The 13,148-nt window shown below is 38.3% G+C and overlaps 1 protein-coding gene across 1 annotated transcript; it reads right to left on the bottom strand.

Annotated features, from left to right (window-relative positions):
- Positions 1-3,153: 3,153 nt before the first annotated feature.
- On the bottom strand, positions 3,154-9,314 carry LOC128052100 (keratin-associated protein 21-1-like). Its single transcript, XM_052644553.1, has 2 exons — positions 9,074-9,314; positions 3,154-3,365 (listed from the first exon to the last, which is right to left on the bottom strand). Exons 1-2 carry the CDS (start codon positions 9,312-9,314, stop codon positions 3,154-3,156), a joined length of 453 nt encoding a protein of 150 aa, XP_052500513.1.
- Positions 9,315-13,148: the final 3,834 nt, after the last annotated feature.

Raw genomic sequence — 13,148 nt, 5'->3', positions numbered from 1 at the left:
GTTTGAGTAAGCTCCAGGAGTTGGTGATGGGCAGGAAAGCCTGGCATGCTGCAGTCCATGGGGTCACAAAGAGTCAGACACGACTGAGTGACTGAACTGAAGTGAACTGAGACAGGAGACGGTAAGAGGGAACATCAACATTTTAGGAATCAGTGAACAAAAATGGACTGGAATGGGCTAATTCAATTCAAATGACCATTATACCTACTACTAGGGCCAAGAATCCCTTAGAAGAAATAGAGTAGCCCTCTTAAGTCAACAGAAGGGTCTGAAATGCAGTACTTGTATAAAATCTCAAAAATGACAGAATGATCTCTGTTCATTTCCAAGGTCAACCATTCAGTATCACTGTAATCCAAGTCTATATCCCAACCACTAATGTGGAAGAAGCTAAAATTGAACAATTCTAAGAAGACCTGCAAGACCTTCTAGAATTAACACCCCAAAAAGATGTCATTTTCATCATAGGGGACTGGAATGCAAAAGTAGGAAGTCAAAAGATACCTGGAATAACAGGCAAATTTGGCCTTGTAGTACAAAATGAAGCAGGGAAAAGACTAACAGTTTTGCCAAAGGAACACACTGGTCATAGCAAACATCCTCTTGCAACAACACAATAGTTGGCCCTACACACAGACATCACCAGATGGGTCAAAACCAAAATCAGATTGATTATATTCTTTGCAGTCAAAGATGGAGAAGCTCTATATAGTCAGCAAAAACAAGACCAGGAGCTGACTGTGGCTCAGATCATGAACTCCTTATTGCCAAATTCAGACTTACATTGAAGAAAGTAGGGAAAACCACTAGACCATTCATAAATCAAATCTCTTATGATTACGCAATGGAAATGAGAAATAGACTCAAGGGATTAGATCTGATAGAGTTCCAGAAAAACAATGGTCAGAAGTTCATCACATTGTACAGGAGGCAGTGATCAAGACCATCCCCAAGAAAAAGAAAGCAAAAGGCAAAATGGTTGTCTGAAGAGGCCTTACAAATAGCTAAGAAAAGAAGAGAAACCAAAGGCTAAAGAGAAAAGGAACGATATACCCATTTGAATGTAGAGTTCCAAAGAATAGCAAGGAGAGATAAAGCTTTCCTCAGTGATCAATACAAAGATAGAGGAAAAAATAGAGGAAAACAATAGAATGGGAAAGTCCATGGGGTTGCAAAGGGTCAGACACGATGAGTGTTTGAACTGAACTGAACTGAACTGAACTGAGTATGAAGAGGCTTTTTTGTTACAGGATCTAAATGTTAGCATTCAGGAAGGTCATAAAAAACACTTAAGTCAGAATCCAACAGAGTAATAGGTTCTCTGATTCAGTGATTTGACTGCACTTTTTAATCCCATTTTTATATATGCTCCAGTTAAGGCATTAGAGAATCTTACTGAGCCACTAGATTTTACTCTTTTCCACCTGAAAAATGTAGCCCTACCTTATCAAACCCAAAACTTAATTGACTCTTCCCGCTGACACTTGCTATTGATCTTTGTAATCTTTCTTTTCAATTGGTGTCAGCTCATTTCTCACAACTTCAAACACCTCCTAGAGATAGTTCAATCCTTACTCTCTTTCTTTTTCATTGTTTTTGTTCAGTCAATAAGTCATGTCCCACTCTTTGCAACTCCATGAACTGTAGCACGTCAGGCTTCCCTGTCCTTCACTGTCTCCCAGAGTGTGCTCAGACTTATGTCCATTGAGTCGGTGATGCCATCCAACCAGCTCATCCTCTATCACCCTCTTCTCCTGCCCTCAACCTTTCCCAGCATCAGGGTCTTTTCCAGTGAGTCACCTCTTTGTATCAGGTGGCCAAAGAACTAGTGTTTCTTTTTCAGCATCAGTCCTTCCAGTGAATATTCAGGGCTGATTTCCTTCAGGATTGACTAGTTAGATCTCCTTGCTGCCCAAGGGACTCTCAAGAGTCTTCTCCAGAACCAGTTCAAAAGCACCAGTTTTTCAGTGCTAAGCATTTTTTATGGTTCAATTCTCACATTTGTACATGACTACTGGAAAAATCATAGCTTTGACTATATGGATCTCTGTTGGCAAAGTGATGTCTCTTATTTTTAATGCACTGTCTGTCTCATTAATTCATTTTATTTCTTCCATTCATTATCACCTTGAATTTGTCTTCATTATTTTTTGTTGTTTATTTTTATCTTCACGGACTAGAAAGTAAACACTGTGAGGACAGAAAACTTGTCTATAATTTTCCTACTGTGTCTTCACTGTTTAGTATGAGAGCTTCTCAATACTACTCAAAAGTATTTGTCAATTAAGTGACTGAAATCAATTTCTTCAATCTCAATAAATATATGAAAACAAATATATTTCCAATTTCATCAAAAGTAGATGGTATGATAAAACATTTTATTCTCATTTATCTTTTGCGAGTTCTTCTTTCCCTGTGTACTTTAACACCTAGATCTGCTTGTAATTTTTCGCTAATTCTGGAAAGTACGTCTTTCATTCTATTACTCCTTTAACCACTCAGGTCACCTCTTCTCTGCCTTAGACTTTATGTTAACAACATAAATAAAGTGTCATTCATCCTTCTCTTTCCCCTGAAGATCCAACTTGGACAAAATGTTATTTTCCAAGCATGGTTCTGAAGTAGTGTAAGATATGTGCATGGGTATGTGAATGACTGAGCATGTGGAATATCAGAAATAAGTGGAGAAGATATTATTTCTAACACAGGTATAAGAAGAAATGTTTGTATTATATTAAAGAACAACTCAAGGTGCAGGCAACCTATTAGCCCAATCTTCAAGAGAGGTCAGAACTAATTCACAAACAAGTACACAGAAATTTGTTAGAAGAAATGAACCATTTTTATTGAGAATAAGTGATTTCCCCCACCGTATGATGCTACAATCATCGACACAGTCATAACAGAGAATCAGAGATTAAGACGATAAAGGCTAACTATTGGAAAATGATCAGGCGCTATCATGGAACCTCAAGCTTTAAGGATGTCAATCTAAATATGGGCGGCTGGAGGTCAAAGCCTCTGTCAGGCATGTAATTTCTTAGACATAGAAATGTAGCTTAAAAATCTTTGAATCAGCATTATCTTTAGATGTGTTATTTCAGAAGCATTATCTTTAGATGTGTTATTTCAGAAGGCTTGGATGGTGATATTCTAGCAGCAAGAAGAATATCTGTAGCAGACTGGCCGGTAACTGCAGTATCTGGAGCCATATCCGCAGCCATATCTTGTCCCGTAACCACAGCCATAATGGGAGCCGTAGCCACAGCCATAATAGGGGCTGAATCCACAGCCATATCCTGAGCCATATCCATAGCCAGTCCCATAACCACAGCCGTAATAGGGGCTGAATCCACAGCTATAGCTGTTTCCATAGCCATAGCCACAGGAGTTGCCGTAGTAGTTGCAGCACATGTTGTCAAGGCAAGTGGATTCAGGTGAAGTGCAAGAGGATGTTTTCGAAATGTGTGTGTCTTCTCCTCCCCACGGACCTTTATATCCTGTCACTAATTGGCAGAGCATACCATTCATTCCCTGACATAGAAAACAAATATGCAAGCAACATTACGCACCAGCCACTGTTGACAGTCACTAATGGTTTCTTTTAAATGAGCTTGCTATTTTGGTGATTCCAGTTTTATTAAAAGAGCATCGTTTGAATTTTCACTGCCAAAGAATTGTCTCAGTAGAGTCATGTGCCCAAATAACAAATTTCTTGTCTGGGTTGGTTTTTTGGTTTGTTTGTTTTGTTTTTTGAGCTGTGTGAGCTATTTATCTAATTTGGATATTAACACCTTGTTGGTCACATCATTTGCAAATATATTCTTCCAGTTCATGGTGGTCTTTTCATTTTTCAGCTACTTCCTTTTGCTGGGCAAAACCTTTTAAGTGTAACTATGTTCTGTTTGTTTAACTTTTAATTCTTTTGCCTTAGGAGACAGATCCAAAAATAGTTTTTACAATTTATGTCAAAGAGTGATCCTTTATGTTTTCTTGTAAGAGTTTTATATTCTCAGGTCTTACATTTAGGTCTTTAGCCCATTTTGAGTTTATTTTTGTATATGGTATGAGGCAATTTTCTAATCTCATAGTTTTACATATAGCTCTCCAGTTTTCCATGTAGCACTTGAAGAGACTGTCTTTTCACCATTGTATGTTCTTGCCTCCTCTGTCATGGGTTAATTTATGGCATTATTTCTGACCTCTGTATTCTGTTCCACTGACCTGGGTCTGTGCGTGCATATGTGTGCTCAGTCATGTCCAACTCTTTGAGACCCCATGGACTGTAGCCCACCAGGCTCCTCTCTGCATGGAATGTTCCACACAAGAATACTGGAGTGGCTTGCCATTTCCTACTCCAAGGGATCTTCCAGACCCAGGGATCAAAGCCAGGTCTCTTGAGTCTCCTGTATTGGCAACCCATACCACGGTGACACTTGGGCAGCCCTGTTCTGGGGCAAACACCACACTGTAGTATTGTCTGAACTTTGGGACGGTTGTCCAGTTTTGTCCTTTATTCTGAAGAGTTCTTTGGAAATTGAGGATCTTTGGCTGTTCTAGTTTAAGATTATTTTTCTATGAAATAGGATTATTTATTCTAATTCTGTTAATTAAAAAAAAATTTGTTCTACCACTGTGAAAAATGTCATAGTTATTCTGATGGAGATTACATTAAATCTGTGGGATTCTTTTGGTAGTGTGGCCATATTTAATATTCTTCCAATCCAAAGACATAGGATATATTTTCATTTTTTTATATCAATTGCAATTTTGTTAATGAAAATTTAATAATTTTCAGAGCACAGGTCTTTCACTTCTGTGTCTAGGTTTATTCCTAGGTATTTTTTGATGCAGTTTTTATGAGATTCATTCTACTTTCTCTTCTGAATGTTCTATTATGAGTTATAAAAACATAGCAGATTTCTGTATATTAATCTTGTATCATGCAGCTTACTGAATTTATTAGTTATTTATGGTTTGAGGGTGGAGATTTGATTTCACTACATAAGGTACAAAATCACTGCAGATGTTGACTGCAGCCATGAAATTAAAAGATACTTGCTCCTTGGAAGAAAAGCTATGACCAAACTAGACAGCGTATTAAAAAGCAGAGGCTTTTTTTTTGCCAACAAAGGTCCATCTAGTCAAAGGTATGGTTTTTCCAATAGTCATGTATGGATGTGAGAGTTGGATCATAAAGAAAGCTGAGCACCGAAGAACTGATGTTTTTGAACTGTGGTGTTGGAGAAGACTATTGAGAGTCCCTTGGACTGCTTGGAAATCAAACCAGTCAGTCCTAAAGGAAATCAGTCCTAAATATTCATTGAAAGGACTGATGCTAAAGCTGAAACTCCAGTACTTTGGCCACCTGATGTGAAGAACTGACTCATTGGAAAAGACCCTGATGCTGGAAAAGAGTGAAAGCAGGAAGAGAAGGTGACAACAGAGGATGAGATGGTTGGATGGCATCACCAAGGCGATGGACATGAGTTTGAGAAAGCTCTGGGAGTTGGTGATGAACAGGGAAGCCTGGCGCACTGCCGTCCATGGAGTCACAAAGAGTCGGACATGACTGAGCTACTGAACTGAAGTATAAAGTACCGTATCATGGACAAATAGTGAGTGTCACCTCTTCCTTTCCAATCTGGATGTTTCTATTTCTTTTTCTTGTCTGACTGCTGTAGCTAGGACTTCCAGTTCTATCGTAAGTCGAAGTGGTAAGAGTGAGCATGATTGTCATGTTTCTGAACTTAGTAGGAAGGCTTTAATCTTTTCAATACGGACTATTATGTTGGTTGTGGGTTTGCCATAAATGAATAGTTTTTACTAAGCTGAGATATTTTTCTTCTACACCCACTTTGACCAGAGTTTCCATCATGAATGGATGTTGACTTTTTCAAATGCTTTTTCTGCATCTATCAAATGACGCTATGGTTTTTGTCTTTGTTGTTGTTGTTGTTAATGTGGTGTATCACACACATTGATCCAACCTTGTGAGTCTCAAATAAATCCAACTCAGTCAAGCTATTTGATCCTTTTCATATTGTTGAAATTTGTTTGTTGATGTTTTGTTGGGAATTTTGTATCAATTTTCATCAAAGATCTTGGGCTACCATCTTCTCTTTTCTGTAGTCTCTTTCTCTGGATTTGATGCTAGCATAGCGGTGGCCATGTAAAAGGAACGTGGAAGTGCGCCCTCATCCTCAGTTCTTTGGAGCAGTGTGAGAATGATAGGTTTGTTTCTTCTTTTTCTATTTGCTAGAATTTCCCTGTGAAGCCCCCCAGACTCACGTTCATCGAGTCAGTGATGCCATCCAGCCATCTCATCCTCTGTCGTTCCCTTCTCCTCCTGCCCCCAATCCCTTCCAGCATCAGAGTCTTTTCCAATGAGTCAACTCTTCACATGAGGTGGCCAAAGTACTGGAGTTTCAGCTTCACCATCTTTCCCTCCAAAGAAATCCCAGGGCTGATCTCCTTCAGAATGGACTGGTTGGATCTCCTTGCAGTCCAAGGGACTCTCAAGAGTCTTCTCCAACACCACAGTTCAAAAGCATCAGTTCTTCGACCTTTTGCTTGCTAGAAGGTTTTCAAAGCACAGATTCAGTTTCATTTCTAGTAATCAGCCTGTTCAAATTCTTTCTTGATTCAATCTTGGGATTGTGTATGTCTAGACAAGTTTCTAGAAATTCATCTGTTTTTTCTAGACTGTCTAATTTGTTAGCATATAATTGTTAACTATCTATTATGATCTTTTGTGTGTCTGTGGTATCACTTGTTACTGTTCCTCTTTCATTTCTTACCAAAATTGAAGTAATGGATTATAGTAACTCATTGTAAAAGACCCTGATGCTGGGAAAGATTGAGGGAAAAAAGAGAAAGGGGTGACAGAGAATGAGATGGTTGGATGGCGTCATGGACTCAACGCGCATGAGTTTAAGCAAACTCAGAGAGATAGTGAGGCACAGGGAAGCCTAGCAAGGTGCAATTCATGGCATCACAAACGGTTGGACACGGCTGAGAGACTGAACAACAACAAGTCACAGTCACAGCTATGCAATGCGAGTTGGAATGGAGTGTAAACTCTGAAGGGTGAGTCCTTCTACTGAACACTCACATTTCAACAACAAAAAAAAAATGAGTTATGACCCAGTAGTTTATGGAATGCCTTCAACAGGAATTTTCAGCAAGCTCCTGATTTGATTTTCTGAGAACATTCTTAATTGGACAATTTTTTTTCCAGTGGAAAAATCTTTCTACCGATTTTTTTTCTGGTATTAGTCACTGGACAGTCATTAATCTGATCCTTCTGCAATGTTTAATCCCTAATAATAGGGATAAAGAAAATAAACCTTATTCCAATTTTTATCATTCTTGTGAATTTCTTTCCTTTTCTGTCATCATCACAGATTTCTCTGGCATTCAGTTCACTTTTCAATACTACTGACAGCACACACTTTCTGTCCACAATATACCTGAATTACTGAAAGATCTTCTATCTTTACTGTACTAATTCTAATACCTTTCATTCAAATGTCTGGCCAGTGGTCCAAAACAACAAAAACAATATATTTTCTGTACATCACTGAATAACCAATTCTGAGAACAGTGCCTAGCATCTAATTTGCACTTAGTCTACATTTCTCCAATAAAAACATAGGTGAAGTTAAACATTTGTGTAGCAATTATAAACTGTAAGATATTTGAATATACTATTATCATTTTCTTGTTTTCCTAAAGCTGAGTGTCTCAAGTGTTCTTTGATTAAGGGAGTCACACCATTTCAGATTTTGAAGGTATGTTGAGTTATTTTGTGAAAACTCTTTTCTAGATGTGTGAATTATCTCATACATGCCTAACAAATCATATTGTTACAAAACTTCATAAATTTTCTCCCATTTACACTTGCTACTGCCCTTTCTTTGCAATTGACATCAGCTCATTTGTCACAAGTTCAAAATACCTCCCTGAACTAGCTCTCTAATACTTCAACTTTTACTCTCTTTTGCATTTACCTATTTTATTCCCTCCACTCAAAATTGTCAGTTCCAAATTATCTGAATTATTTATGCTGTTTGTTTTTCTATATGCACGGGCTGGAATATAAACACTGTGAAAGCAAGAGGCTTGTCTTTAATTCACCTACATTGCCTTCACTGTCTAATTTGAGACCCTTTCAAAAATACTCAAAAGTGTCAGTTAAGTGACTGAAATCAATTTCCTCAACCTCGGTATATGCAAATACATAGGCAATTACATCAAAACAGACAAACTGAGTATATTTCTAGTATTACTTTTCTGTTGCTTAGTTCTTTATTCTCATGTTCTTAATTCCTATATCTAATTCTAATTCTCATGAACCTGGAAAGTGTCTCTTCCATTCCTTTAAGCACTCAGGTCATCTTTTGTCTACCTTAGACTTTACATCAACTTCCTCAATAAAGTGGCATTCTTCCTCCTCTTTCCCCTTTAGTTCCATCCTAGACATGGTGGGATTTACAAAGCACAGTTCGAAATACTGGGATACTTGTGCTTGGATCTGTGAGTGCCAGAGTGCATGAGATACAAGAAACAGGTGGAGAAGACATTATTTCTGACGCAGATATGGAAAGAAATGTTTGCATTACATCAAAGAAGAACTCAAACTTCATGCATCATGTTTGCCCAGTTTTCAACTGAGTCTACAATGCCTGGAAAAAGAGTAATTCACAAGCAAGTACACAGAGATTTGATAGAAACAATGAATCATTTTTATTGAGAACAAGTGATTTTGTTAGGATCATCAATACAGTCATAACAGAGAATCAGAGAATAATGATGAACATTTGCAGAAGAGTCAGAGATACTACCAAGAAGCTTCAGGGCTCAAAGATGCCAATCTAAAGTGGGTATTTGCAGGTCAAATCCTCTGTCAGGCATGTGATTTCTTGCAAGTGGAAATCGTGGGTTATAAGTCCTTGAATCGGCATTATCTTTAGAGACTTCATCTCAGAAGAAAAAAGGGCTTAGATGGTGAGGTTCTAGCAGCAAGAAGAATAACATCTCCTGTAGCAAACTGGCCAGTAGCTGCCATAGCCAGAGCCATATCCACAGCCATATCTGGTTCCGTAGCCACAGCCATAATAGGGGCCAAATCCACAGCCATATCCTGTCCCATATCCACATCCGTATCCTGAACCATATCCACAGCCGTATCCTGAACCATATCCACAGCCATATCTGGTTCCATAACCACAGCTATAATAGGGGCTGAACCCACAGCTATAGCTGTTTCCACAGCCATAGCCACAGGAGTTGCCGTAGTAGTTACAACACATGTTGTCAAGGGAAGAGGATTCAGGTGGACTGCAAGAGGATGTTTCTGAAGTGTGTGTGTCTTCTCCTTCCCTTGGACCTTTACATACTGTCAGTAATTGGCAGAGCATACCATTCATACCCAGACATAGGCAGCAAATATGGAGTCAACATTATGAGCCAGTCACTGTTGACCAATAATGCTTTGCTTAAAATAGCTTCTTATTTTGGAGACTCATTTCACTTAAAGAGCATCATTTTAATTTTCCTCTGCCAAAGAATTTCTCACTAGAATCATGTGCCCAGTAACAGATACCCATTTTCAAAACCTCCTTTCATTTAATATATATCTTATTTTAAAACGTTTGGGAGGAAATGTTAAAAAAATCTCCCCTTAACTTTTTCTTTTTTATTTTCACATCTACCTCTGATCACTTGAAAACAAATATGTCTCTTCATTTTCTTGAATCATTGTAACGTCTTGCCAGAGTTCTTCACCCAGATACCTACTTCCTGATACCAATTGGTATCTTGTTGTAGAACTCAAGGATGCTCCTAATTCTCCAGGGCACAGAACAATATGTAATAACTAAAAGAAAAATAATCCAGAATGTCACTAGTACTGAGAACAGAAACATTACAGTATAGCTGTGTGTTTGCAAATAAGTTTCTCTCTCTATGGATGTCTAAATCCAAACATACTCTTCCTTCTCACTCTAAACTAAACATATGAACTTTCTATTGCCAAACATGTAGCCAAAAAATGTGTAACTTCTTAAAGTTTCAGTTCAGTTCAGTTTAGTTGCTCAGTAATGTCCTATTCTTTGCCACCTCATGGACTACAGCAAGCCAGGGTACTGGTCCATCATCAACTCCCAGAGCTTGCTCAAACTCATGTCCATTGAGTTGGTGAGGCCATCAAACCATCTCATCCTCTGTTGTCCCATTGTCCTCCTGCCTTCAATCTTCCGCAGCATCAGGGTCTTTTCCAATGAGTCAGTTCTTCGCATCAGGTAGCCAAAGTATTGGAGCTTTAGCTTCAGGATCCGTCCTTTCAATGAATATTCAGGACTGATTTCCTTTAGGATGGACTGGTCTGATCTCTTTGCAGTCCAAGGGACTCTCGAGAGTCTTCTCCAACAACACAGTTCAAAAGCATCAATTCTTTGGCATTCAGTTTTCTTTATAGTCCAAATCTCTCATCTATCCATGACTACTAGAAAAACCATAGCTTTGAGTAGACGGACGTTTGTTGGCAAAGTAATGACTTTGCTTTTTAATATGCTGTCTAGGTTGGTCCTAGATTTTCTTCCAAGGAACAAGCGTCTTTTAATTTCATGGCTGCAGTCACCATCTGCAGTGATTTTGGAGCCCAAGAAAATAGTCTCTCACTGTTTCCATTGTTTTCCCATCTATTTACCATGAACTGATGGGACCAGATGCCATGATCTTAGTTTTTCGAATGTTGAGTTTTAAGCCAATTTTTTCATTCTCCACTTTCACTTTCATCAAGAAGCTCTTCAGTTCCTCTTCACTTTCTGCCATAAGGGTGGTGTTATCTGCATATCTGAGGTTGTTGATATTTCTCTCGCCAATCTTGATTGCAGCTTGTGCTTCATCCAGCCTGGCATTTGCATGGTGTACTCTGCTTAGAAGTTACATAAGCAGGGTAACAGTATACAGCCTTGATTTACTGCTTTCCCAATTTGGAACCAGTTCATTGTTCCATGTCCAGTTCTAACTATTGCTTCTTGACCTGGATACAGATTTCTCAGGAGATGGCTAAGGAGTTCTGGTATTCCCATCTCTTTCAGAATTTTCCACAGTTTGTTGTGATCCACACAGTCAAAGGCTTTGGCATAGTCAATAAAGCAGAAGTAGATGTTTTTCTGGAACTCTCTTGCTTTTTCTATATTAAAGTTGGGGAAGGGAAGGGAAGGGAAAGTCGCTCAATCGTGTCCGACTCTTTGCGACCCCATGGACTGTAGCCTACCAGGCTCTCAGTCCATGGGATTTTCCAGGCAAGAGTACAGGAATGGGTTACCATTTCCTTCTCCAGAAAGTTGGGGAGTGTGTTATTTTTGCTTATCTCACTTGCTTATGTGTACTACTATCTTTCATAATCAAGCAGATTCCAATACTTGTTATTTTTTACAACAAGAACCATGAAATCTTCTATTGTACACTCAAATATCAAAAACAGTGAAATGAGTAGTGATCCAGTACTTTATTGAATGCCTTCAGAAGGAACTTTCATCAAGCCTCTGATTTCATTTCTGAGAATTTTCAGTATTAGGCATTAATTCTTCAGCTGAGAAATCATTCAAACTTTTTTTTTTTCTTCTATTGATCACTGGTATAATCTTCTGACTCTGCTATGTTTAATCATGAATGATAGGCATAAAGAAAATATATCTTCATTCCAATCATCATTATGCTTCAGTTTTCTTACCTTTCCTGTCCTCCTTGCAATTTGAAATTTTAAGTTTGCCTCACAAATTCTCTACAATAGATACTTTGCTTTTCAATGCCACTGCCAAAGCAGAATTTCTGGCCACAATTCCCCTGGTTTACTGAAAAGACTTCCATCTTTATTGCATTATTCTAAACCTTTTCACTCAAGCCTCTCCATACCTAATGATGCCTGCAGAACCACCTCTATTCTGTGCATCATGGAATAACCAGCTCTGGTTGTAATACCTTGCACATAAGTTGGGCTCAATTAATATTTCTCTAATAAAAAATTGATAGATTAAGTCAAATTTCTGTTCAAATATTTGTGTGTCACTTACAAACTTATAGATACTTTGATTGATTATCACCATTTTGTCATTTCACTAAGTTGGATGTCTCAAGTGTTCTTTCACTAGTGAAAGTATGAAAGTGTTAGTTGTCCAGATGTGTCCAGCTCTTTGCAACCCCATGGACTGTAGCCTGCCAGGCTCCTCTATCCATGGAATACTTCAGGCAGGAATGTTGGGTTGGATAGTCATTGCCTTCTGCAGGGGATCTTCCCAACCCAAGGATTGACCCCAGGTCTGCGCTGCAGGCAGATTCTTTACTGTCTGAGCCACCAAGGAAGCCCTCTTTAACTAAGGGAGTCACACCGTTTCAGATTTTGAAGGTATGTTAAGAGTTAGTTTGTGAAGACTCTTTACTGGATAAGTAAGCTGTCTCATACATGCTTACTAAATCGTATTCTTCCAAAACTTCGTGGACTTCTTTTCCCCTTTACATTTGCTACTACCCTTTTGAATCTTTCTTTGCAATTGACATGAGATTTCACAAGGTGAAAATATCTCCCTGAAATATCTCTTTAATGCTTCAATCCTTACTCGCTTTCCCACTAAACGGTTTTATTCCCACATCCCAACTGTCAGTTTGAAATTATCTTATTTTTCATTCTTTTATTCCTTACCTACTAGAATGTAAACACTGTGAGAGTAGAAAATTTTTTCTATAATTTTTCTACTTTATTCTCAGTGTCTAAGATGAGACCTTTTCAAAACTATTAATCATCCAAGTGATTAAAAACAATTTCAACATCAATATATACACAAAGAAATACATTTGCATTTCCATCAAAATCAGATGATATGATAGAATGTTTTGACTTTTGCATGTATTCTTTAGTCTCATGTGTTTGACACCTATCTCTGCTTCTTATTTCTCATATATGCTGGAAATTTCCCTTCCTTTCCATTACTCCTTTAAGTACTCAGGCCACCTCTTGTTTATTCTGGAATTTGCATTAACTTCATGAATAAAGTATCATTCCTCCTACTCTTTCACCTCAGGCTCCACCCCAGACACAGAGAGATTTGCAAAGCCCAGTCCTGAAATACTGAGATTTCTGC

This window comes from Budorcas taxicolor, chromosome 1 (assembly GCF_023091745.1).
Source record: "Budorcas taxicolor isolate Tak-1 chromosome 1, Takin1.1, whole genome shotgun sequence".
Lineage (NCBI taxonomy): Eukaryota > Metazoa > Chordata > Mammalia > Artiodactyla > Bovidae > Budorcas > Budorcas taxicolor.
The sequence above is the reverse complement of the archived record's forward strand: the minus strand, read 5'-3'. Positions and strand labels throughout refer to the sequence as shown.